Source organism: Apteryx rowi, unplaced genomic scaffold (assembly GCF_003343035.1).
Source record: "Apteryx rowi isolate R43461 unplaced genomic scaffold, aptRow1 scaffold_7, whole genome shotgun sequence".
Lineage (NCBI taxonomy): Eukaryota > Metazoa > Chordata > Aves > Apterygiformes > Apterygidae > Apteryx > Apteryx rowi.
In genome coordinates, this window is record NW_020450982.1 from 4,715,132 (window position 1) to 4,739,948 (window position 24,817).

Here is a 24,817-nt window from a genome sequence, read left to right on the forward strand (position 1 = left end):
CTCCGCACACACACACGGGCCTCGTTGCCCTTCCCCGAAGCGTTTTCCCCCAGCCCAGTCCTTCCCCCCCAGGGAGGCCGCTGTGGGGAGCCCACCCCATAGCTGGTGCTGCCTGGCCCCGCTGCAGGAGGCCTGAGCTCCCACCGGGCCTGGCCTGGGGACTGCTCCTGTCCCTGTGGGGTGCTGGGTTCCCCAGCAGGGCTATGCTCTGCTCCCCGCACCTAGCCTGGCTACGTCCCTGCTAATGGAGATGGTGCTGCCTCACAGCCCGGTCCTTGTGCTGCGGGTGGGACTGCACATCTCCCCACTGGCGATCCTGCAGGCTGATGTGGCTAAGCTCAGCTAGCAGCTGGTGGCTACAAAGGCAGTGCCTGGCACCTCCATAACGCTGCCAGCTTGGGGCCCCTCCTGGGATCCCTACCACATGCCTCTTGGCTGCTCTTCCTTTCCAGCAGGTGAACAGGACTGGGAGACAGGCCCATCCATCTGCAGTATCATGACAGGCTGACTAACAGGTTGGCCAGGGACAGAGGTACCTGCCGGCCCTTGGGTCCAAGCACCATCTTACAGGTCTTCTAACAAAGCCTGGTGTCCCCTATAGCTCGCTGTGGGGTTGGGATGGCTATGGGTGCTGGTGGGCTGGGAGGCCTCATGTTGCCTTTTGGGAAGAGGAATGAACGGACTTGCCACCCTCACTCTGCACCYATCCCGTCTGAGCAGGGAGCCCTGATGGACGCGAGAGCAGAGCAAAGCCYGTCCTGACCCCTGCCCCACGTGGCTGCCCCCATGCCAGGCCCTGTGACTATGGACGAGTGGAAACCCAACCCCRTCGTCAAGCCCCACAAGAAGCGGAGCTGGTACCTTGCCTGGAAGTACAAGCTGATGAACCAACGCGCGCTGCGGAAGCTGTGCCAGGTGAGTCAATCACAGGCCTGCTGTGGATTAGGGAAGATAATCTATGGGGTTTACAAGCTTATGGAGCAGCTGCATGGGTGGAGGTGGGTCTGTCAGCAGCCTAGGATGATCTAACATGCTGGGGAAGTGTAACTTGTCCTCAGAAAAGCCACCCTAGTGGCTTTGTGCTCATGCCTTGAGGGATTTGCTGTGTCTAACAGTTTCTCCTTGATTCAAATGGGCCTGTTGGGTGGTTATGGCAGGAGATACAGTTATCCAAGCTTTCTTGAGTGATTCTCAGCTAGGAAAATTACTGATTCCTCCTTTCCCAGCCCCATGCTGGTGCTGAGTGCAGCAGTGCTCTGCCTGTAGTGGGAAACCAGCCCTGGCATGTACGGTTTGCAAACCAGTCTGGTATAAGGCACACCAGGTGGACAAATAGGGCGGGGTGAATAATGGGATCTCGTGCCCAGAGGCAGCTGGCGTCTGGGAAAGCCAGGGGCCTTGTTGCTTATGCTATAAAACTGCTAATCCCAGGCTGTGCTGGCATCCCTGTGGGTGTCTGGGGGAATAAAGACAGGAGGGTTTGGCCCCAGGGCTCTGAGCTGCAGAAAAGGGGGTGTTCCTGAGATGAGCAGAGCTTGGGAAAYTGGGCAATCAATTGCTGTGGGAGGGAGGAGGGGTGGGTTTTGTGTTTGCCTGGGAGGAGAAAGTCTTGCAAAGGCCTCATGGGGAAGGAGACCACTCAATCCTGCATCCCCTGGGACACTCTGAGATGGGTAATGGAGCTCCTCTTCCAGGACAGGCATTGTTTGCTCTGCTCCTCTCACTCCTGGCCCTTTAAATCCCATTAAAGACCTTGGGGGATTGACCGCTGGAGTCAAGTGATTTTGTATAAATCTTGTCCTCGTGCATGTCTAAACAAAAGCTCAGCTTTGGAGACTGAGGAAGGGTGGAGGGGGTGTTTGTCAGCTCATGTGGCTTAAAACACAGATGAAAGTTGAGCTTAAAAATATTTAAGTTAGAACTGCAGCTATGAAGTAGCCAAGTCCAGAGCAGCTAAGCCTCTATCAGCAGCTCTGACTGAGCTCACTGTACTAGCTCTGGCTGCTGGTCCTGCTCAGTGCTGTCCCATGTCCTGTGACAGCTCTGCATGGTAACCTGGGCTGGAGATYGGGTCTCCCTGGTGGACTGCTTTTCTGCTTCTCTAGCACCAACCAGGCTGTGTGGTCTAGGAGAGCTAGTAAACTGGCTCTGCTACTGGCCATGGCACGTGGTCTGCTTTTGGCCCCAAGACCAAGGTTCTCTTCTTGACTAATTAAAAGCTTTTTGTGCCCAGATCCGCAGAGGTGCTTGTATTCTTGAGTCAATGACATATTGACAAGCCAAAATGCCATACTGACACTTATATTATCAGGCTGCCTACCTGTCCATCTCTTATCTTGATACTGTTTTTCCCCATTTATCTTCCTCAGGTGGTACTTGAACACATTTGTCTGCCCAGGAGAGGTAGCAGGAACATGTAGCTTTGAGGCAATAGATTGCCAGGTGGGGGGATCCTTTTAGTGCCTCTTACCAAGGGCAAGCTCGTGTGTGATCTCAACCCCATACTAGACCTTGGAGAATCTACCTGAGAGAAAGTGCCATTACAGGAGTCCTAAAGGTGACAAAGGCGCAGATACTGAGGAAACAAGTTGTTGTGGACCTGGGGGCTTGTAGGGCAACTTGTTTTGGGTTAGCCTTTGCACATGTGATATGAGAGGAGACTCTCGGAACTACCCAAACTCTGTCCCTGATAGCATCCCCTTGAGGCCAGACCTTTACCAGCTTCACCCTTGGGGGAACCATGCTATGGGCAGCCTTCCTTGAGCCCATCCCAGCCTCTTTCCTCCCACTCCTTGGTTGCTGTGACACCTCCACATAGACTTAATTCCTGTCCTGGGATGCTCCGGGGAGGTTAGCAGAACCCTGAGCTTGCAGGGAAGGCCAGGGGAAACCATCCAGTACATCTGTAGCATGGTTGGACTGAGGGGCCACAGCTTTTGGGCCGTGGGATGAATCTGTCAGCAGCAGCAGCATGTAGCGATCAGATTTAGGCCTTTACAGTGGCTCTGCTATGAGCTCAAAGGTGCCTCTTGGCATGGAGGCTGGTGGGGGAGCCCTACAGCTGTACTGGCTTTGTGGGTAGCAGGCGCTCAGGGCTTTCTGTCTTAAATTTGATGACAGAACCTTCCCCTCGCTGTGTGAATGTCCAGGGCAACTGCTGGGGCTGCTGGAGCTGTACCTTGGCCTGAGGCAGGGCCGTTGCTGCAGGGCAGTGACTTTCTCATTGCACAGAGCTCTGCAGCTTCCACATGCTGCTGTTACCCTTCTACCATGAAGGAGCGCCCAGGCGAGCCCCCTGGGGATGAGCAGAGAGATCACTTCAGCTGAGGCCTTACTTTAAACCTAGGGCATTCTGCGTCCCAGCACAACACTGAAACCCTAAGACCATCATCCTCTCAGGCACTGTCAGGTGTGCTTTTGCAGCATACATCTGCAGGCTGATTACTTCCTACCTCTGGATGTTCATGGTCCAAATCTGCCTGTGCAGCTGTTTCTCAGAAATGATCCTTTTGGTGTGGCACACTTTCTGCTTTACTGTGAAATATCAAGAAAAAGACTAAAATTGGGGAAGAGGAGAAAAGATGCATTTAAAGAAATACATGTGCTTGTAAAAAATGTTGCAATTTCATCTCTCTCCTTTTGCTCTGAGAGCAACAGTGCTTTGGGAAACGGTGGTACTCAATTTGGAGATTCCCATGGTCTGCTGTATAAACCATGGACCTCTCCRTAGCCCTGTGCATCTACATCCACACGGGTTGCCTTGCAGTATGTTGCAGACAGTAAGGCAGTGAGCCGTTCTCTGCAGCCCATGACACAGTGCAGTTTCCTGAAGTCGGGCCTCAGCTTCTTGCCTTTGCCTTGCTTTAGTCCATCTTTTCCTCCCTCTCAAATTCTGGACATATCTGTTTGTCATGTGGATGACTGTGGATACATCCTGTGGTTGCAGGGGGAGGGACGGATGCAGTGATGTTGTAGGAGGCACAGAGTTAAGGTTACTGTGGGAGCTGTAAATCTGAATTAYCAAACTCTTGGTATGCAGAGATCCTCAGCCTTGATGCAATATTTTAGCAGAATTCTACTCACAGATCTGGAAGCAGGGACATGTTGGAAGTGGGCTTGTTCTTGTGTATCAAGAGTTCAGTGCTTTCCAGCAGATGAAAACATTTCATCCTAAAGCTCAGTCATCTCTATTTCTCTCTCTTTACATTCCCCAGAAGATAATAAGGAAAATGACAGATGCCAAAGATCCCTTGCAAGATCTGCTTGGGGTGCCCTGCAGCCTCTACCAAGTAGCCTTGTCTCAGGGTTGTTACTTACAAGTTGCTAACACAGTGTCCTGCAGACAGGTGCTGTCCTATTCCTGCTTGTGACTGTGATTGTGAACATCAAGTTGATCTTGGACACCAGGAGAGCTGCTTATGAGGAGGAAGAGGAGTCCACACAGGACTATGGTGAGGGGCAGGACCCTGCTTTGAAAGCAAGGAAACTGGGGAGAGGGGAGTAACCTGTCACCAGCTACAGCATGAAAGACAGCTCTGTGCATGTGGGTTTAACAAAAATAAATGAAACAGGCTGTTCCCATTCCTGATCTGTCTTCTTAAGGCTTCAGCTGAGGAGTGGGACAGAAGGTGATGTCAGGGTGATGTCTTTTTCACGTTTGGCTGCAGAAGGCTTTATGGGGCTAGCTGGGGCCAGACCTGTTGCCATTTAGAGTTTTCCCCACATGCTGTCCCTCTAGATTCTGGCCCATGACTTGTTCAGCTGGGATACCTGGTAGGTATGAGCCACCTGGAGGTATGGTTGGACCTAGGGCTGAGCAGAGACAATGCCAGCAGTTCTGGGGCTGGTTGAGACTGGGCATTCCTCCCCTGCAGATGATGAGATGCTGAACGTGGAAGTCCCTAGGCATCCTGCCAGCACCAGGAAGATCTTGGATGTTGAGGTGTACTCCAGCCGATCAAAGGTCTATGTGGCTGTGGATGGGACAACGGTGAGTGGCCAATGCTGGCTGTCCCTGTGAGCGGAGGATGGATGGGGCTGAATGGGTGAAGCATTGAATGGTAGGTGGTGAGAGCACTTCTACAGTTGGCAACAGGTGTAAGAGAGGATCCTCCTCCTGCCTACAGGGCCACGGAGCTGTTGTCCCACATTGTCTCCTACTCTGGCACCCATCGATGCCATGAGCAAAACCAAAATGTCACAGGAGAGATACTTGCCTCTTGTTTGGGGGCCCTGTTGTGCTGAACAGGCAGGGTCGCAGCGTTGGAGCAGAGAATAAGGGTCTTGGCTTACGGCTGTCATCACTTCTCCACTTGCAGGTCTTGGAAGATGAGGCTCGGGAGCAGGGAAGAGGGATCCATGTCATCGTCTTAAATCAAGCTACGGTAAAGCTTGTCTGCATGTGGCGCTCTCACTATGTCATGTTTGTCCTTCCTGTTGACCTGTTGCATGTGTGAGGCAAAGAGTGGCCAGAAGTCCCTGAATGCTGGTTTGCCTCTAGTCGCCWGAGCAGGATGTGGCGACCCAAAGTGTTCTCGTGGTGTTTCTCTTGGGTTTGCCTAGCTCAGAGAAAAGCTTTTATTGGTTTCTCAGACAGTTCATCTTTGGGCTCAGTCCCCGACCAGAAGAAATGTGAACCCCAACAGGAATATCCTGGTCAAGCAGGCAGAAGAGGGGTGGTGAGGTTGAGTAATGCCATCCCATGGACCTCAGTGTGCTCTGTGTGAAGGTGCAAGGGCTGAATTTGCCTGGGTACTCTCTCCCTGGCATACCAGAAAAGTAGCTCATCATGTTATCTAAGAACAGAGGCTTCCAGGGCAAATTTCCATACCCCTGCATGTCCTGGCCATATAGAACTTAAGGTGCATCTCCTATTTGAATACMAACAGGGTCACGTGATGGCCAAGAGGGTCTTTGACACCTATTCTCCCCATGAGGATGAAGCCATGGTACTCTTCCTCAACATGGTTGCCCGGGGCCGGATCCTGATCTTCACCATTAAGGTAGGCRACCTTTGTGTCAAAAGAAAATGTCACCTTGAGTCAGGTCACCCTAAAACTCCTGTCATTTCCTGAATGTCACCATGTATTCCCAGGGCTAAATGTCACATCCTCAGTTTGGCTATGTCTCTCTGGCTTCATCAATTCCCTTATCCCCTTGCTCCCCTTTTTTACTGCGAATACTGCTGTGTGCCCAGGAGCAAGACAARAGAGCAAAAAGAACATGTGTGTCATAGCTTGCAGCCAAAAACAAAAGGCTAGGTGGAAAATGGAGATGAGAAAGTACAAGTACGTGATGGGACCCTTCCAGGGAATGCTCTGTGCCAATCCTAGACTATTCCAGTTCCAGGCTGTTATGCAGTGACTGGGGGCTATGCTGGCTGTAGGCTGCTGTGTAAGGTGCAGTCTGGATTATGCCACTTCAGGGTTGCAGGTTCAGCCTGTGAAGCCYTTCTGGATGCACAGCCCTGCTCAAGAACAATTTGGTCATGAGGAAACCAGAGTCCATGACTCCTCTGACCTCCCCATGGGTAATGGTGAAGCCACCAGCAGGTTTAGTGGCACAGAGGTTTAGCTGGCTTGAGGGTAGGTGTGGACTCTACCCCCTTGGAAACACTGGGAGATTTTCTTGTCTGCATTAGGAGCCAGACCTCAGCTGCAGGGGAAGGAAAAGGCCTCATGGTTATGTTTCATTCCAGGATGAAGGCTCCTTCCACCTCAAGGACACAGCTAAGAACCTTCTGAAAAGCCTGGGGAGCCAAGTTGCACCATTCCTAAGCTGGAGAGACATGTGGACGTTTGTGGGGAAGAAGGGGGGTAAGTGAGTCTAGCACAGACCAGGAAGGGGTTCATGGTACCTTTTGGGGGGAGATGGGAGGTTAAGATAAACCCACTCCACCCCCAACATGCAGTGTATGAGTGGGGAGCAAGTCACAGAGAGGAGCCAACTCCATTCCTGGGGGTGAGGGTTGGGATGGAGGCCGAGCAGGTCCCCTCAGCAGCTCCCCAATGGCCAAAAAGGAAGAGGTCCCAAGCTACTGCCCTGAGCTGCAGCCTCTGACTGTGCCTTGATACTAGGGAAATGGGCCCCCTCTGGACAGTCCTGACCCTGTGTCCCTSCTCCAGGGGAGGTATACGGTGAGAAGCACGCAAAGTCGCCTGCCCTCTCAACGTGGGGTGACCCCGTACTGCTGAAGACAGAAGTCCACCTGACGTCCATGGAAGGTAGGAAACAAGGTCTGCGTCGTGGTGCAAAGTATCACTGGGGGATGTCTGCCCAGTGCTCTTGGTGTACTTAAATCTAAGCCTTGGGTCTGTTAGCAACATCCCAAGRCAGATATAAAGCTACTTGGAGCAGGCTGGTAATTTTTAATGGGACCAACTTCCCTTCTTCCTGCTTCCATGGCAATTGCAGTGATGGTCCTAGAGCAAGGTGAGGAKGGAGGAGTGGGGACATGTTCTGGCCATTCATCATCTCTCCAATGTGGACCTACTCCAGTYCTCTGTGACCTTGAACCAGGCCTGTTTCCACTCCCAGAGGTCATGCAGTGGGGATGGTTTCCAAGYGGCTCCTCTGGCTACATCCTGAAGTGATGCTTATTCTTGGCAACAAAGCTTGCTTGGTGACAGCTGAGTCCGGGGAGAGCCATCTGTGGGGCTGTGTGGCCTGGAGCACGCAGAGCAAGGCTGTGGGGATGAGCGATCTGGTTTTCTCATTGGTATCTCTAGATGCTGAGTGCCATTGGCCCGACACAGAGCTGAACCGCCGCCGGAGGAGGTTCTGCAGCAAAGTAGAAGGTTACGGCAGTGTCTGCAGCTGCAAAGACCCCACACCCATCGAGTTCAACCCTGATCCAGTGAGTGCAGGGGCAGAGCAGTGGGAAGGGCTCCAGGAGGGAGGGCTGACCTGGACCCATGTATGCAGCTCACATGCAGAGCCCTGTCCTTGTGCAGCTATTGAGGAATGGTAACTGCCCTTGGGCAACCTCTTAGGCCCTGGCAAATGTAAGGCAAATATACCTGAGTCAGGTCACGCTGGGGAAGYTGGGTTCCCTTTCCCTGCAGCTGACAGTTTACCGTGGCTCTAGGGACCTCGATGCAAGCAGCTGGGCCTGTACCTTTGCAGACAGAGCATCTGTGACAGCTTCTGGGCCGGCCTCCTCAGAACAGCTCTGAAGGGCAACGAGGGAGATATTTGGCCAAGGGGCCTTGGAGCAGGAGCAAGTTGGGATTTGGTGGCTGGGTCTAAGATAGGATTAAGAGGAGAAGCTGGCAGGATCTCCAGTAGTGCTGAGTGGGCCGCATCCTGGCTTGGCTGGTGAGGTCCTGAGCTGATGGGTAGGGCTGTGCTACCCCTTAGATCCTGCTTTCAGTGACGTGGCCTCCTCCAGCCCCATTCACACACATTTCTTTTTTTTTTCCAGCTCAAAGACAATAAAGTCTTTGATGTGCCTGTAGCTGTTATTGCAGGAAACCGGCCCAACTACCTGTACAGGTGAGCGCTTCCAGGGGACATGGCTTCTCTAGCTCATGCCAAGAGACCAGGCATGAGCCTGTGTCCTGCTGGCAGGATCCAGCTCTGTCCTAGGGTAGCATAAGCAATGTCGGCAGACCTGCTCAGGGAGATCACAGGGTCCTTGGCCATGGGAAAGGGAAGAGCCTGGGGTCACTAGACTCTAATCCCTACGCATGCACCCTTTTCCCACCCCAAGGGATTCAAGCCACAACTTGTCCCTGTAGTCTTTCTCTGACTCCGGAGACGGATTGTCTAGCACCCTTTTGCTGAGCAGCCCAAGCCTGCTGAGGCTGTGTTGTGCTCAGGACCCTCCGTCTCTTCCCCAGGATGCTGCGCTCCTTGCTGTCGGCTCAGGGAGTCAATCCTGAGATGATTACAGTCTTCGTTGATGGGTACTATGAGGTGAGAGCACTCCTGGGGGTTCCTGCACCTGAGCCTCAGTCCCCCAACCAAGAGGACGTGGCGCTGCCCCAGTCCTTGGTGGGTGGCAGGCTCTGAGCCTGGGGCCCGGATAGCCCCAGAATGGTCTGTTCTCAGAAGGCTCCTGAAAGCTGTGGCCAGGTCGAGGAGAGCTGGTCCTTGAGAGGACAGAGGACCTTCCTGTCAGCTCAGCCTTTACTGGACACTGAAGGATCCCACTGCAAGCACATCCCGCTCTGGGACAGGCATATGGGATACCCAGGGGTCTCAGGGGCTTTCTTGCCCTTGTGTCTGCAGCGGTCCGTGGACCATCGTATGTGATGGAGTTAGGGAAGGGAACAGGCTCGTTGCTTCTCAGACCTTTCTGACTGCTGCCAGTTTGTGGGCCTGGGGGAGCTGGTGTGTTTGTACAGGCTGTTACTGCAGCACACCAGAGCAGATAAAGATAGCAGTATCCATTGCCATGGCAACTGGAGCTCATCCCTTGGCTATGAGGGGGCGGCTTGGATGCTGCTTTGGTGGATACCAAGGAAAGCGGGAGCAGGAGCAATGGGAACTCCTTTTCCCATCTGTGGCTGGGAGATGTGAGGGACAGTGTTTAAAAAGAGGATGGAGAAGACCATGGTGGGGCCTTCTTGGAGCAGAGGTATGTCAGCCCAATTCTGGATTGCTTCTGACCCCAGTGAGGATGTGCTTGTTCAGAGAGGTCTCCTTCGTAACAGGAGGAGAAAGTGAAGCTGATTGTGGTCTCAGTGTTAAGCAGCTATTACGTAGGTGTTCCTGGAAATACCTACTATTTTGTGCCCTGTCCATGAGGGACTGGGTATTCAGGGCTCCTCAGAGGTTCTTACTTGGATACAACTTCTGGTCTGCAAGTTAGCAGACATATTGCAAGGGTTAGCAATACTTCAGGACCAAAGGTGCAAGAGGGTTCGGGGTGCTCCCAGCTATTGTTCCGCCGGACTGCTGTGGGTCTTCAGAAGCATTACTTGAAGCCTCGCTTACCCCCAGGAGGACAGCCACACATAGGAGGTCCCACAGGCACATTCTTGGTGTCCCAGGGAGCTGATGTTGTGGCAGACAGCGGGAGGGAAGGTATCTAGACCTACGCATTACCTGACCTTTGTCCATTCCGGTTGCAGGAGCCGATGGATGTTGTGGAGCTGTTTGGCCTTGCTGGAATCCAGCACACTCCCATCAGCATTAAAAATGCCAGAGTTTCCCAGGTGAGAGACCCCTTCCTGGAGGAGTTATTGCCCCAGCATCAGAATGAGATGGGATAGGATGGATTATATTCAAAGGAGGCAGGCTTAGCCCCACATCCTTGCCAGGCTGCCTCTCCCTGTGGTTCAGGGATTGATGCTAACACAGGCAATGATATGTCTGTTCTTGTAGCACTACAAAGCCAGTCTGACTGCAACCTTCAACCTGCATCCGGTGAGTGAGACCTCGGCCTGACCCTGTCCATCCACTTGCCTGTGGGAATAAGGCAGTGTGGGGTTCCCCAGGAGAGTGACACCCATCCCATGGGAGCTGGCACTGGACAGGGAGCAGTGCAGGCAGGGGACACTGCTTGGTGTCTCTGCTCTATCGTGGTCCTCTCCATCCATTTTTGACACCTCTCTGTGCTCTCCAGGAGGCCAAATTTGCTGTGGTTCTGGAGGAAGACCTTGACATCTCCGTTGACTTCTTCAGGTAAAGCTGTGGGGCCCTGAGCTCCTGTTTTGGGTTGGAGCATTTCCTAGGAGCTCAGTGGCCACTCGAGAGAGGTCCGATCCCTGCCTGCAGAGAGGCAGTCCTTGTCTGTCCTAGGACTCAGTTCTGGGTAACTTCAGGATCAGGTAGTTTGTGGATCTCTTCCTGGTTTGTTTTTTGGGACCTATCCTGCCCTGCACACACAGTGCTGGGGCTGCCCCATAGCAAGTGGCAGAGGCAGTGTCTACCATGGCTYCTGTTTCTCTGTGAGGAGGAGAGACTCTGAGGCAGGAGATGATTTTGTTGTCCCCTCCCTCTGTGGAGATGCAGCGTAGTTTGTGAGGTGCTTCTTGCCCAGTCTTGCACAATGTCAGCCAGCTCAGCCCAAGAGATATGTTAAACTGCCCCAACAGTTGCGGGTGGCCAGTCCCTTGGTGAGCTTGCTTTGGCTTGTCTGTGAGGGTTTCTTGACCAGGGGCTGGGCCACTCTTTCCATAGCTTTCTGAGCCAGTCGATCTACTTGCTGGAGGAGGACGAGAGCCTGTACTGCATCTCTGCTTGGAACGACCAGGTGGGTCAGGGAGGATGGCAGAGCAGGCACAGGTCTACCTTGTGCTGTTCCTGAGTTGGGCTGGGTGTGGGTTCTCCCCACCGCTGTCGTCATAGGTAGGTCTATCTCCCCATCCCTGGACTGTTCAGAAGTACCCTTGCAAACAGCTGTCCTGTCCTTGCCCTGTGCTTCCCAGTGGCTCTCCCCTGCTCCCCAGGCTGGGGGTCTCCATGGAGCAAGATGCCTCCTGTTTTTGTGGGGGAATGGCAGATCTGTGAATGCTCCCTGTAACATCGCAGGGCTACGAGCACACAGCTGAGGACCCCTCACTCTTGTACCGTGTGGAGACCATGCCAGGTCTGGGCTGGGTGCTCCGGAAAAGCCTGTACAAGGAAGAGCTGGAGCCAAAGTGGCCAACCCCGGAGAAGGTGAGTGTCCTGGATGGGCCTTTCCTTTCTGCTCTCTTATTTCTGTACATCAGCAGTCCCTGAGACCAAATTCCCATGGGCACAGCTCTTGGAGGGGCCCTGGCTCTTTCTGAGCTTCCCTTGGATAGGATGCCCAAGCAGGATGGATTTGGGGCAGACACTAACTTGAGGACCACATAACCAGCTGTAGAACAGCCCAGGCAGGCTGGGGATATGTGGGCCACAGCCAGTGTGGGCAGCCAGAAAGGTCCCTGCTCCCTGACAGCTGCTCTACCAAATGAAATCCCCAAACCCCAGTGTGAGTGCCAGTTTTCCCTCCCCAGCTCTGGGACTGGGACATGTGGATGCGGATGCCTGAGCAGCGGAAGGGCCGGGAGTGCATCATCCCTGACATCTCACGCTCCTACCACTTTGGCATCGTGGGGCTCAACATGAACGGCTACTTTCATGTGAGTGACCTCCCCCAGCCCACAGCTCTGCCAAATCCTGTCTGGGTGCTGAGCTGTGACCCCAGCTCACTCTGCAGGCAGTGGGGTTGCTTGAGGTGACCTCCCGGTACTGCTGACTCCTGACCAAAACCCCTTTCCATTTCCTCCTCTCTTTTCCTCCTAGGAAGCCTATTTCAAAAAGCACAAGTTCAACACAGTCCCGAATGTCCAGCTTAAAAATGTGGAGAGGTGAGTGCTGGTCRGGAGGAGATTGGGATGAAGCAGTCACGTGACCTGACCCTGTCCCTTTGTGCTWGAGATGTCGCCCTTCCTTCTGCCATGACAACCTTCGCTTCCAGCCCCAGCACATTGAGCGCTGTGGGTGGGACTCCTTGCAGTGGTTTCTGTGGGGCTGGGTTCAGCTAACCCATGCTCCAGGGAGCCCAAAAGCAGCCTGGGCACAAAGTACCCCTCCTTGTTGCTTGTGGATCCCCAGTGACAATGAGGGACAGATATCTGTTCCCTAATCCTCATTTGCACTAATACAGCACCTGATCCTTCAGGCTTGATTTGAAGTTGAGAGCTCTCAGGGTGCATGCAGCCAGTCTGGTGGGTTTTCTTTGTTTCCCCAAAGACATGTATGGTTTGGGGGCAAGAGTTTGTAGCTGACCTGGCAGACGTGCCCAAAGGTCATCTTTTTGGCACTTTTTGCTACCATGCCCTCCCAAGAAGTGTCGCACATGGCAGAGTCTGCTCTGTCTGCTGTTCCAACCTGCCTTTCAGTGTTACACTGGATGTGTTAAACTGAGGCTATCTCAGGAAGGTCCCTGCTTGTCAAGCTCTCTGACTCTCCATGATCACTGTGCTCTCTCCTCCTCTGACAGCTTGAAGAAGGATGCCTACGAAATTGAAATTCATCAGCTCCTCGGGTAAGCACATGCCGCTTGCAGAAAGGCTGGGAGACTACAGGGCGTGCTGGGTGAACTGATTAGGACAGAAGAAAGGGTGGAGGTGGCACCAGCCACCGCTTGCCTGTCTGAAGCACCCCATGGTAGGTATGGGAAGGAATTGGGGTCCCCTCTCACTCCCCATTCTGTTCCTGCAGCGAGGCTGAGGTCTTGGACCACAGCAAGAACCCCTGTGAGGACTCCTTTGTGCCTGACACTGAGGGCAAAGTCTACGTCATGTTCATCAGGATGGAGCAGGAAGCAGATTTTACCACCTGGACTCAGCTTGCCAAGGTGGGGCCCTGACACAGCCTGTCCGCACCCTGCACTGGCCTTGGCATCTCTGGGAACTGYCTGGCTTCTGCTCTTGGTCCTGCCCATGGCCTTGACACAGCTCAGCAAAAGGATTCATGCTGCCCTTGGGCGATGGTTAAGCTCTTGATTTTTACAGCAGGCTCTGGGGCATCCAGGGCAGATGCTCAGCTCAGCGGGGACAGGTCTTTTAAGTCCATGTGGGAGCCCAGGGCCTGAGCTTGTCCAGGCATTTTCATCCCTCACCTGGAGGTGCTAGTCCAAACTTCTCTGTCTTGAGGCAGGGATGGGAGGGGAACAAGTTGCCCTCTCCTCTCACTGAGGATAGTGGAAGGATGCTGCCATAATCAGTCCCATTTGAGCTACCTTCCACTCTCTGCTGTACCTTGGCAAGGGCAGGGGTGACRGGTCTTTCCTCGCCAGGGGACACCTGGCCCTGGTGTCTGTCTGTGGGCACTGATGCCTCTTCCCTCCCTCTCTGCCATCCTAGTGCCTCCACATCTGGGACCTGGACGTCCGTGGGAATCACAAGGGGCTGTGGAGGCTTTTCCGCAAGAAGAACCACTTCCTCGTGGTGGGGGTCCCTGCCTCCCCCTACTCGTGAGTAGCAAGGGCACAGAAACCTGAATCGTCCCCTCATCCTTTTGTCACCATCCCCTGCCCAAGGGCACTGCATCGTTCACCTCCGTCCCAGCTTGTTCCTCATGCAGAGCACCCCCCTTCTTAATCTGTGCGGTGGGAGCGGGCCAGGATACCTGCCTAGGCTTGGAGGATGCCCCAGTGGGAAGGAGACCCTGCCATGGGGAGTTAGGGCGCTGAGGCTGACCCACCATCCCTGCCCGCTCCCAGCCAGCCTCTCCTCTCCCGCAGGTCCAAGAAGCCCTCATCAGTGACACCGATCTACATGGAGCCCCCTGCCAAGGAGGAGGGGGCAGTGGCAGTGCCAGCAGTTGCTGCAGCAGAGCAGACATGAGACCGGCAGCTGGGGAGCAAGGGGGGACAGGAGAGGACAGAGACCAAGTTGACAGCTGCCCTCAGAGGCTGGTGACCAGACATGGACTCCTGTTTCAGGCTGCAAAATGAGATCTTGGGCTCCCTCCAGCCCCCTGCTGTGGTCCCCCTCTTCCTGGAATGGGGTCTTTCCCTGTAGATCTGCTACCCCCACGTCACGGGAACCTTTTTAACACAGACTCTTTACTAACGCTGCTCCCTTCTCTCCCCACCTGGGCTGACTGGGCAAGGCTGGRGGAAGAGGATGCTCAGTCTTGAGCTGGAGGGGGGCCTTTAGAAATGCCTGTGGCTCCCTCTTCTGCCCCTAGCTCCTGAGAAGGGCAGCATGCTCCTGTAGGAAGTGCTGCAGCCTACCAGCTGGGTTTTATTTATTAACTCTTGCCTGGCTGGCTCTGTGCCCAGCGCAGTGGTGAAGGGGGGAATCTTCCAGCATCTCTTCTCTCTCCTGCACAGTGGATGCACCTTGAAGACTGCACTGGATTGGATGTCTCCCTGCATCCCAGCTCACTGCTTGGGCCACGGGCACCAGTGCAGCCCAGCTTGTAGGCAAAAGGGAATGCTGCAGAAGAGCTGATCTCGCTGTGGACATGTAGGGGACACCCCATCCCCAGCACGAGGGCCATCAAGGGGACCCCCTTTTCCCTCAGTTCTGGGAGCCAGAGATGACTGCAGATGGAGCAGGACCAGGCTGTGTGCTGCAGCTCAGACCGTCCTCACCCACCTCCCTTGCTGGGAGCAGCCCTGCCCCTTGGGCCATGGGCGAGGGGATGAAAGTGCCTTGTGGAGCAAGATCGGAGCAGCAAGCAGCGACCCCCACCTCTATCCCCAGCTGTGGAGGCAGGACAGACCTGGGTCCTCCAGTAGCCGATACCGGAGTTGAGCGATGCTGCACCCTGGCATGGTCCTTGCTGTGGTACTGTACCCGTCTGTCCCTCTTTCCTGGCCAGGTACCCCAGCCCTTGCTCAAGGCAAGGGTTTTTGTTCTCCTGAATCTCCCACTTACCATGGTACTTTTCTGGCAGGGAAGCTGTGGGCTGAGCTGGGATGGGCAGCCTGGCTCACCTGGCATGGTACGACCCCTGGGCAGAGGGAGAGAGGGTCCCTGTCCCCTCTGCCTGCCTTAGGAAGGACCCTAGGGCCCCCTCCCACCCCCAGCCACCTGGTACAAGTTTCCCCCGACCGGGATCAGTCCTGATCCCCTCACTCAATGCCTTCCCTGTCTTATCGATGCAACAAGAGCCCAGTTCTCTGCCCAGGTTGCCCATGCTTGGCTTGCTGCCCAGCAAGGGGTTTGCTGCCCAGCCCCTTCTCTGTGGTCACAGGGAGGGTATGTGAGAGCTGGGCCCCCAGGCTGCAGCACCGTTTGGGCCAGGTGCTCTTGCCCTTCGTTTTCTCACTGTGAACTGAGTGTCAGGCCCCCTGGGAGCACCCACCCCAGCACCCACTGGGATCTACACTACACTAACTTATTTATTTATTGCTTGTGGGAAGGGGGGATAGCAGGAAAGTAGCATGGAGAGGTGGCAGCCCCTAGCCTCAAGGGCACAGTCCTGGGAGCTTTCTTTTGAATCCCCAGCTCCATCCTCCGTTCCCTTCCTTCCTCCCTCCTTTGCCCAGCGGAGGAGAATGATTGTGAACCCAGCAAATCTACTCCTCTCTGGTCAAAATAACCCCCACGTGAGCACAGCTCAGCTCTAGTGTAAGAACAAGGGCTCTGACCCTTGGGGTCCCTTGTACGCCTACCCCATCGGCTTAAGGGACAAGGCAGCTTGGTGTGCAGTGCCTGCACAGCAGGGATGGGACAGGCCCCTACCTGCACCCCATTCATCCTGGGTGCAGGAGGGGGGACGAGAGGTGGCACGAGTGCCCTGACAGTGCAGGGTGGCACCATCAAGACTTTTCGGTACCAGCCCTGGAGCTTGGGTTCAATGCTGCCCTGCTCCACCCCCCACAGCCTCACCTCTTCTCTGGGACTCTGGTACAGCAGCCCTAAGCTGGTGGATGTCTGGGCTGCTCTCCTGCAGCCTCAGCTGGCCCTTATGGGTTTTAAAAAGGTCCTTTAAATGCTGTGAGATAGGGACTCAGCTTCCCTTCCCCTCTACCCAGCACCAGGGTTGGCTGCTCATGCCTCAAGTCCTGCTTTGGAAGAACCTCCATGGCTTTCCACCATGGCGGTTTTCTTGGCGCCTCAGTTCTCAAGGTCACATTTCCCTTCTTCCTTAAATTAAATTAACTCCCTCACTTCTTGTCCCCCTAGGAGAGGTTCAGGCCTGCTGCAAGCTCCTTTTTGTTTGGGGGTGTGGGGGATTCAGTCCTGCAGACAGGGAAATGGCTAGACCTGAGTCCCCCTCTTCCCCTGTCCTGTTGTGCTGCTCCCTGTCCTGCAGAGCCCCAGGGACTATGGCCCTTTGCTTTCAGTGACAGCAGGATTCGACTTGCAGGCTTCGACCTCCTCGTTCCCTCCTTTTCTGCACACCAATACAGGCCTGCTGGGTGCTGTTCTCCGTCCGTCTGTCCCCATTCCTCTCTCAAGGCTCCAGTTTGGTGGTCAGCCAGCCGAGGGGTTGGGGACCCACCAGGCCATGGTATGGCTGGGAGCAAGGGCAACCCCAGGGCTTGCCGCTTTCTCAATTGAATTATTTTTTCAAGAATAAATATTGCAAAGCTGTTGAGCCTCATGCGTCTTGTCTCCAGCTCTGTGCGCTTTGCAGAACTGGGGTCCCTGGCTCTGGCCACCTGCCTGGAAAGGTGAACATGAAGGCTCTGTGGCCCCTGGCCAGGATGAGTGGGCTGGACAAGCTGTCCAGAAGATCTCTACCCCTGCGTAGGGAGGGAGATGAGCACGTCCAGGTTTGCAGCCTGGTCTTGGTGGCAAGCGGAGCAGATGCTGCTCTTTGAGGTAGCTCCCGTTTTCCTTTTTGCGTGGTGCATCACTCTGCAGGCACCCTGCATGGTGTCGTCTTGCTGAGAGGGAGGGCAAAATCAGGCTGGGTGTGTTGCTGCCCATCCAAAACCCCCATTGTCAACCTGGGGGTGGCACCTTGGTCCCTCTGCTTCAGCATGGGCAGAAGAAGACCTCCAGAGAGCATCATCTGGGGCTCAGTGATGGCCGTTGACTTCTACAAGGTATCCTGAAACACAGCTCTCAGTGTTGGCCAAGGGGCAGGAGGGGAGCCRTATAAGTTACAGGGATAGTTTGGCTTGGCAGCAAAGCTAGACCAACCCAGAAAGATGTGGTGGTTTTATTTGTCAAAAGGTGGCATTCCTCAAGTCAGAGCTGTGCAAAGTGTTTTGGGCAGAGTTTTTCTCAGCCAAAACATCTTGCAAATCCCCATTCAGGCTGTGCAGGCACTGGGGGATGAAGGGGACTGTATTTTGACTTTCCCTTTGTTTGTATTGTATAGGAGGTAAACAATTTTTAGGACAGTTTGTTTGGTCCTCAGTCACCCTTGGTTTCATTCAGATATTTTTCTGCAGGTGCTCAGACACATTGCTGCATTTCAGCCTCAACCTCAGCTCCAGGGAAGCCCAGCACAGGCTGTTCTTTCCCAGCAATCCCGAGCTTCAGAGGGACCGTCCAGCCTTGCTGGTGGTGTGTAGCTCTGCCCTCTGTATAGCACCTAAGGCAATAGCCATGGGCTGATGGTGGCCCTGCGGCTTGTGTGCCAGTAGAGGTCCTGCAAGCCATGCGACGTTGCAGGTGCTGCTGGGCGCCTGGTGCTGGCGAGGCTGACGTGGGTTTGCTAGCTGTTTCCTCCGGAGGTTTGAGCACTTCTTATCTTTGCTGTGCTAACTGACGGAAACTCTGACCTGCCAGGCATGGGCTCTCGCTCAGCGTCGTGGGGCCGTGGTGCTCCCTGCTGGCATCCGCAGACCCAGGCCCATGGGGAATAGCCCCACCACCCCAGGCAGGGTGCCAGCAGACCCTGYGGCCTGGCTGCGTACACTCTTCAGCTCCCGACTTTACCCTCTTGCAGCCCAAAGCAAAGCAGCTTTTTGTCGGGGGGGGGGGGGGGTATCTTAGGCCCCCTAGACTTGAGGGGGCAGTGAGCAGCCAGCTTGGGGTCATTGCACCCCACCGTCCAGGGCTGGGAGGCCCCAGCCATCGGACCCTCAAGGGTCTGGGCTGTATTTCTGGGGGATTTAGGTTTTTTTCCTTTGGAAGAAATTGCTCCTGGAATAATGGGGCTTTCTCCTGCCTCCCACCTGCGGTCTAACAACCAGCCGCAGGGAGGAAGGTGCCACAGGCAGAGCCGGAGGTGATCACGATGTGTGACGTAACTTGGCAAATGAATTCTTTATGGAGGCACTGTTCCAGCGCTGATTTTTCCCTGTGCTGGGGCACAGCCCTGCCCTGCAGCCGGGCACAGCTTCACGAGTGCCTGCGCTGTGCCATTTGCACCCAAGGAAGGGAAATCGCAGCTGGAGGGGATGGGGCCGAGGCCACGAACCAGCCATGATCAGAGCTGAGACCAGGCAGCTCATGTCTTGCTATGCTGGGGTCAACCACCCTAATGCTCCCCGTGCTGTCAAGCCCGTGTCTGGAAAGCAAAAGCAGCGTGTGCAGGAGGGACTGGGATAGCAAAACAACAGCCACAGCAAGGCAAGGTTCACGTGCGCCCCTCGCTCCTCCCTGCCCCACTGGGGGTGGTTGCAGGCAGGTGTTGGAGCTGCCTCCCAGGCCCCTGCCCAGTGTCGGCTCCCAGCGGCAAGAAGCAGGCGCTGGGGAAGGTCTCCTCTTCCCCGGTCCACTCCTGCCCCAGCCGCGGGGCCAGGTACAAGCTTTTTGTCAGGGCASGGACTTGCTCGAGGTTTTTTCTTCACCCTTGAGTCCCCCCTGCTTGTTTTGCCCCTCTCTGCGGTGCCAGAGCAAGGCAGGTTGTAGCCACCCGGCAGCCCCCACCAGCCTCCTCCTCCTGCCACGGCTGAGCCTGGCGGCGCTGGGCTCCTGCCAGGGCCCACACAGGGAAGGGAGGATCCCGGCCTCTGCGGACAAGTGATGGGGATTGGTGCCTTTGGCCAGAGCCCAGCAAGGCCCAGGTGGATCCAAATTTGGGTACTGCTCACCTGAACAGCAGGGAGGGTGGCAGAGGTTTTTTTTTTTTGGTGGGCGATATTCACCAAATCTTGCCCGGCTCGGCGGGGGCTTATTTCAAGTTTGCAAACTGTTGTAGTTGTAGGGTGGAGGCTACGTGGAGGATGGAGGACTGAGGGATGCTGGAAGCAAGGCTAAACCCCTCCGAAGGGACCGTTTGTGCTGGTTGATAGCTTTGGCTCATCAGCCCCCGGCGACGGTGACCCCCAACGTGCAGATTCGCTGTCTGAAGGCGCTCAGGCCCCAGGGAGCGCATTAGGAGCCCCCATGCCTGCCCTTTCCCGTGGTCCTCCAGGACAGAGGGCTCAGCCCGGAGCTGCTGGAGCATCCCCGGGTGTCCCGGAGGCACATCCCCTGCCCTCCGGAGGGAAGCCCGGCCAGCGGCTAAGCCCTGCGTGGTGTCAGCTTTTGCACGTGTGACACCAGGAGCCAGTTCCCAGGTCTCCAGCGGGCCCCTCGCAGCCCCCCCACGCCCCGGCCTCGCTCGCTTTGTGTAACGTCACGGAGCAGAACCTGCCCAGGCTGCTCCGCGCCCCCGGAGCAGGCTGATAATTAAACAAAAGCAAAACAGTCTTGGCGTGAAACTTCASCTTTCCAGGGCTGGGGGGAGGGGGGGGATTCTGCCTAATTCGATGTTGTTGCTTTTTTCTGCGTTATGGTTGTTTGGTGGTGATCTCCGTGCCGGGGGGAGCAGGGAGCCCTGTGCTCCCTCGCAGGAATCTGTGGTCCCGGCTGACCCTTCCCATGGTGCTGGGCATGTCCTTCCCTCTGCGCCCCCGAAACAGAGGGAAGCACCCCTCGAGCTGGTGTCGGGGAGGAGCGTGGCTCTAACAAGCCCCGTACGATCGCCCCGGTGCCCAGATCGACGTTTCAGCGCTCGGGGGATGCCGGGGTCTGGCCGCGCTGGCCCAGGCAGGCGCGGGAGGGAGGCAGCGACGCTGTCACCCCACGCCTGCGCCCAGGCCACCTACAAGCCAGGCCAGGGAGCTGAGCCATCTGGAAAAAAAAAGTTTCGAAGGCAGGATCTGTCCCAGGCAGGGTCAGGACCATGCAAACCGCGATGGGGACGGACAAGCGTCCGACAACATAGCATCTGACCCRTGCCCCGGGGAGCCCTCCAGGAGCATCCCTGCGCAGCAGCCTGCTCCGCAGCATACCTGCATTTCCAGGCAGGGCTCAGCCCTGGGATGAGGCCTGGAAAAACCCACTTCCTTCCCCACCCACGCCACCTCTCTCCATCGCATCCCTTAGCATTTGTGGGGGGGGGGGGGTGACTTTTGGCACCCTCCACTTTGTAAAGAGTGTCGCGACACCGAGGCACCTAACCCTCTCTGAGGAAGGGGCTCTGCGTTGGTTTTCTCCTCGGCCCCGGTTGCGGGAGGTCCCTTCCCAAGCAACTGCAGAGAGCCCTGGTGCCACTGCCAGCCTGTGCCCAGCCCTGCTCGTGTCCCCCGCTGCGCTCCCTGCCCCGGGAAAATTGGGTTGTTGTCTCCCACGCCCTGCACAACAAAAGCCTGGTGCAAATTAATCTTCAACTYGGTGCCTGGGATTGTTGCCTTCGTGGTTATCATGCTGTGTCCTACCTGGCGTGGCGTTAATGATTAATGCACCCGGTTTAATATCAGCTGGCTTTTCAACCCAACACCCCTTCCTTCGCCTCCCCGCAGCCTCTGATAGCCCGACAAATAAGTAGGGCACCGAGCCACTTTTTGAAAACCACTTGCACACACAGCAATTTCTGGCCTTTGGGCTTGATGGGCCCAAGGGTTGGGTGATCTCTGCTCCCCRCAGCAGGGAAGAGGGGAAAGGAGCCAGGAAGGGGAGGAGGGTTGTGCCACGGAGAAAGCGCGTGGCGAYTAGGTAGAGCCGATGGCCGGATAAGCACCTTCAGTCCCTGCTCGGCCTCGGGGACGGGCAAGGGCTGTGCCCAGCGACCTGCTGAGCCAAGCAGCAATGAGAAGTTTGCCAAAACGCCCCAGCTTTGGCCCAGAATAGGTGCGGGAGGAGGGCAAGGGGGACCAAGAGGCCTGGCAGAGGTGGGGGACGGCCCCCACGGGCCACCCCGCTCCCCATCGCCCTGGAGCCGGCTGGCACGAGGACGCTGGCTCYGGTGGGGCGACTCGCTTCCCCCAAGCAGGGAGGCAAAACCTYGTGTCTAGCCCTCCCTCCTCCTCCCGGGCCAGCCGTGCCCTTGGAGGATGTCCTCCTCTCGCTGATCCGGGAACGTCCTGGCAGGCCCTACGGCGAGGCGGGAGGGAGGGAGGGAAATTCCCCCGCAGCGGGCACTCCTTGCGCAGCTGATGCCCGCCTCGCTGCCCTCGCGTCTCATTTGCTTGCTTTATCAGGACAAACCGCAAGCGCTGCAGTTCCTCATCCCACTAATCATGGGGCCCATCATCTCCATTGCCTCCCCTGATGAAACCAATTAGAAAGAGGGAGAGGGAAGCTCATTTCCTAGAGCGCTGAGCCCTGCCCCTCCGAAACCACGGTGCCGGGACGCAGCGCGGCCGAGCCCCCGTGCCGAGCGGGGGGTGAAGGTGCTCAGCCGACCTGCCGGGAAGTCAGCCCGTGCTCAGCACCCGCCGCCATGGGGAGACGGCTGCATCGGCAGCTCCGCAGGGCTCCCGGGCRTGCAAACGCAGCCCCCGCACCCGGCCCGGCAGGGTGCAGGAGCAGCGAGTCCCCTTCCTGGGCCAGCCCAGGCAGCTGGCGAGAGCCTCCCTTTTGTCACCGGGCCACCAGCTAGTCCCTTATCGGCCTGCATGCCCCGCCGAGTCACGTCCTACGGGCTCTTTGCAGTTTCCAGAGAAACTGAGCCAAGCCCGGGAGGCACAGGGCTCGTTTCCAGAGAACGGGGCCCGTGCCACGGACCTGCCATGCCTTTCCAGAGCGACGTCCGTGCTTGGTGCCTGCTGTTTCAGCAGCAGGTTGTCCAGGAGCCAAGCTCTTGCAGCTCTGCCGGGCCGTGGGAACGCGGTGGCAGAGGGTGACCAGGGATGTCCCGGCCACCCCAATCCTGGGGGGCGCCTGTGCTGTCCCTGTCCCTGCCTCYGTCTAGCAGGGAATGCAGCTCTTTCTCTGGGAATTTGTGCCTTTCCCGGGCTCGTGCCCGCTCAGGCTGGGAGTGTCAAGGGGAGATGCAAAAGCCCCTTGGCAAGCTCCAGCCCCTCATTTCCACCCGCAGCCCCGTGTCTACGAGGAGGCTAAACAGCCTCCAGCCTGGGCGCTCTTCCTCTACCYCATGCTCCAACCTCTTCCTTATTGCCTCCAACAGCCCAGCCCCAGGCAGGCACATTCCCRGTTTCCAAGCCAGGGGAAAGCCCATGTTTTGCATCAAAAGTGGACATTTCCTGGAGGGACAAGGTCCCAGGCCACCATGGGGGGTAAATATGGTGCCAGTGGTCTGGTCCCCAGGGTCTGGGGCTCCGGGGTGCGACCACCCATGGCAATGGGAGCAGAGGGCCACAGCATGCGCCTCCACCTCCATTTCCCTATAAAAAGCAAATCCCACAGCTCTAGGACTGAATGCCACCCGCTTGGTGAGCCCGGTCCTGGAGGTGCCCCAGTGGCTCCCTCCCTGGAGGGACCCCAGTGAGGGACAACCAGCTCTCGCCACCCTTGGAGGACGTGTGGCTGGGGACAGCCACAAGCGAGGCCTGGCAGGAGCACGAGGCAGAGGTGCTGCCACCAGTCCCACAGCCTTTCCCTGCCAGGGGACTTTCCCCTTCCGCTCTCACCCACACTATGTCATGGCTAAAAAAAGAGGGAACACAAGCACACATGCACACGCCTGCACCACCCGATGCCGCGCAGACCTTGTGCCCAAGGACGCCTTTCCTGGGGGCAATAAGGAAGTTTGCTATCATCACATGCCCCGGGGGACTTTTCGGCCTCTGGCTCGCCAACGTCACCAGCAGTTTCTCGGGGTGCTGAGGGCGAGTCCCTGCCAGGCACCCTGGGGTGCCTACCTGAATGGGGGCTGAACGGGGCCAAGCACCGCAGGGCGCTCCTTGCTGTGGGAGGTTATTGGCATAGGTTCGAAGGGAACCGGACCAGCCCAAGGGTTTCCAAATACATGGAGACTTCTGGCAGCTCCGGGAGGCTCAAATCACTGGAGGCTGGCAAAGGAAACATGCTCAGTAAATGTCACACCATGCTGGTGCCGATCCAGCTTCCCCGGGCATCAGGGGCAGGATCTTGGGTGAGACGGACCTTTGCTCCGCTCTGGTACCTCCATCCTTGCAATTGCCCTATTGCAATATCAGAGTGCAGCTGGGCCTGGCTCTCACCCGTGTGGTTATCTGCAGCCCGCTGGGCAATTCAGCCCTCCCTCTGCTGCAGCAGCCCCGGTGCCTGCGGCTGCCCGGGAAACCTGCTGCCCCAGCTTGCCTGCGGCCCGTGGTCCCCCAGCGGAGAGACGCACCGAGCATCAGGCAGCGCGTGCTGCCTGCGGGCTAGGGAAGGGCACGACCTGGCAGCCAGCCGGCTGCACACCTGTGTCACCGGGGCCTGCCAAATGCAGGTGCGAAGGAGGAACCCGCTGCGGCAAAACCCCTCCAGCAGGTCCCGGGCAGCTTTGCCGACGGTCTCCTCTTGGCTCTCATCCTTGAGCTTCTGGGGGCAGGAGAGGAGCCGGGCCGGAGGGGAAGCCGCAGCAGAGCCGGGCCAGGCTCGCGGCAGGGAGCAGGGCTCACTGGACCCCTGCGGGTTCGGGGGGACCGGACGGCTGCGGGTACTGCAGGGCGGTGGATCGGGGCGCGTCCGTCACCGAGGTGCCCCAGGGCCTCGCCAGGCTGGGTGGGAGCCGCGGCCACTCGCCGGGGTGAGTCACACCGGTCCCAGCCCGGGTTCGTCCTTTGGGAACCTGTGGCCTCGCTCCGTGCCTCGGTTTCCCCTGCCGAGGTGGGGGGACAACGCCAGCGCCCTTCCTGCACAGCCGACGGTAATGAGGGGTTTGTGCTGGGCGCGCGCTCAACTCGCAGCTCGGGTTTCCTCCGGGAGAAACTCCCCGCGAGCCTCGAGGAAAAGCCCCGAGCAGAGCTTTCCCGAGGCTCAGGCGCCCTGGCAGGCGGACGGCGTCGGGGCTGGGAGCAGCACGGGCGCGCGGGCGTGAAGGCGCGAGTCCCCCGGGCTGCCGGCGCCCGCCGCCTGCAGCAGGAGCRCAGCCGAAAAGGCTCGAGGGAGGGATCGTCCTTCGCCGCGCTCCGACCGACGGCCTCACCCGGGAGGCGAAACTGGTCCTTCGAGTTTCCCTCCAGGCGGGAGGGAGGACCGAAGCCRGGGGTGTGTGCGCAGCCGCTGCCAAAGCACCGCAGAAACTGCCCTCCGCAGCCAGCGAAACTCGCCCCGGCCCGTCGCCGCCTGGCGTTTCGGGCGCTGCGGTTTGGTGCCTCGAGGCAGCCGTGCGAAGCGGGGAG

At 57.1% G+C, this 24,817-nt stretch overlaps 1 protein-coding gene across 5 annotated transcripts; it reads left to right on the plus strand.

Moving 5' to 3' along the window:
- The first annotated feature begins 32 nt into the window (after positions 1 to 32).
- Positions 33 to 16,983, plus strand: POMGNT1 (protein O-linked mannose N-acetylglucosaminyltransferase 1 (beta 1,2-)). 5 transcript variants are annotated; one of them, XR_003256854.1, is made up of 22 exons: positions 721 to 915; positions 4,347 to 4,451; positions 4,875 to 4,990; positions 5,319 to 5,384; positions 5,889 to 6,002; positions 6,698 to 6,815; positions 7,125 to 7,223; positions 7,728 to 7,855; positions 8,423 to 8,493; positions 8,841 to 8,916; positions 10,077 to 10,160; positions 10,330 to 10,371; positions 10,571 to 10,629; positions 11,128 to 11,200; positions 11,479 to 11,607; positions 11,931 to 12,056; positions 12,220 to 12,284; positions 12,920 to 12,964; positions 13,141 to 13,276; positions 13,785 to 13,894; positions 14,165 to 15,252; positions 16,747 to 16,983. XR_003256854.1 is itself a non-coding variant. In XM_026086850.1 (21 exons), the coding sequence occupies exons 1-21, from the start codon at positions 787 to 789 to the stop codon at positions 14,265 to 14,267; spliced, it is 1,998 nt and encodes a 665-aa protein (XP_025942635.1). In that variant the 5' UTR covers positions 33 to 786; the 3' UTR covers positions 14,268 to 16,983. The 5 variants fall into 5 exon arrangements, 3 of the variants coding, with proteins under 3 accessions (XP_025942635.1, XP_025942634.1, XP_025942636.1); XR_003256855.1 differs by having other exon boundaries at positions 14,165 to 15,218; XM_026086850.1 differs by having other exon boundaries at positions 33 to 915; positions 4,343 to 4,451; positions 14,165 to 16,983.
- The last annotated feature ends 7,834 nt before the right edge of the window (positions 16,984 to 24,817 follow it).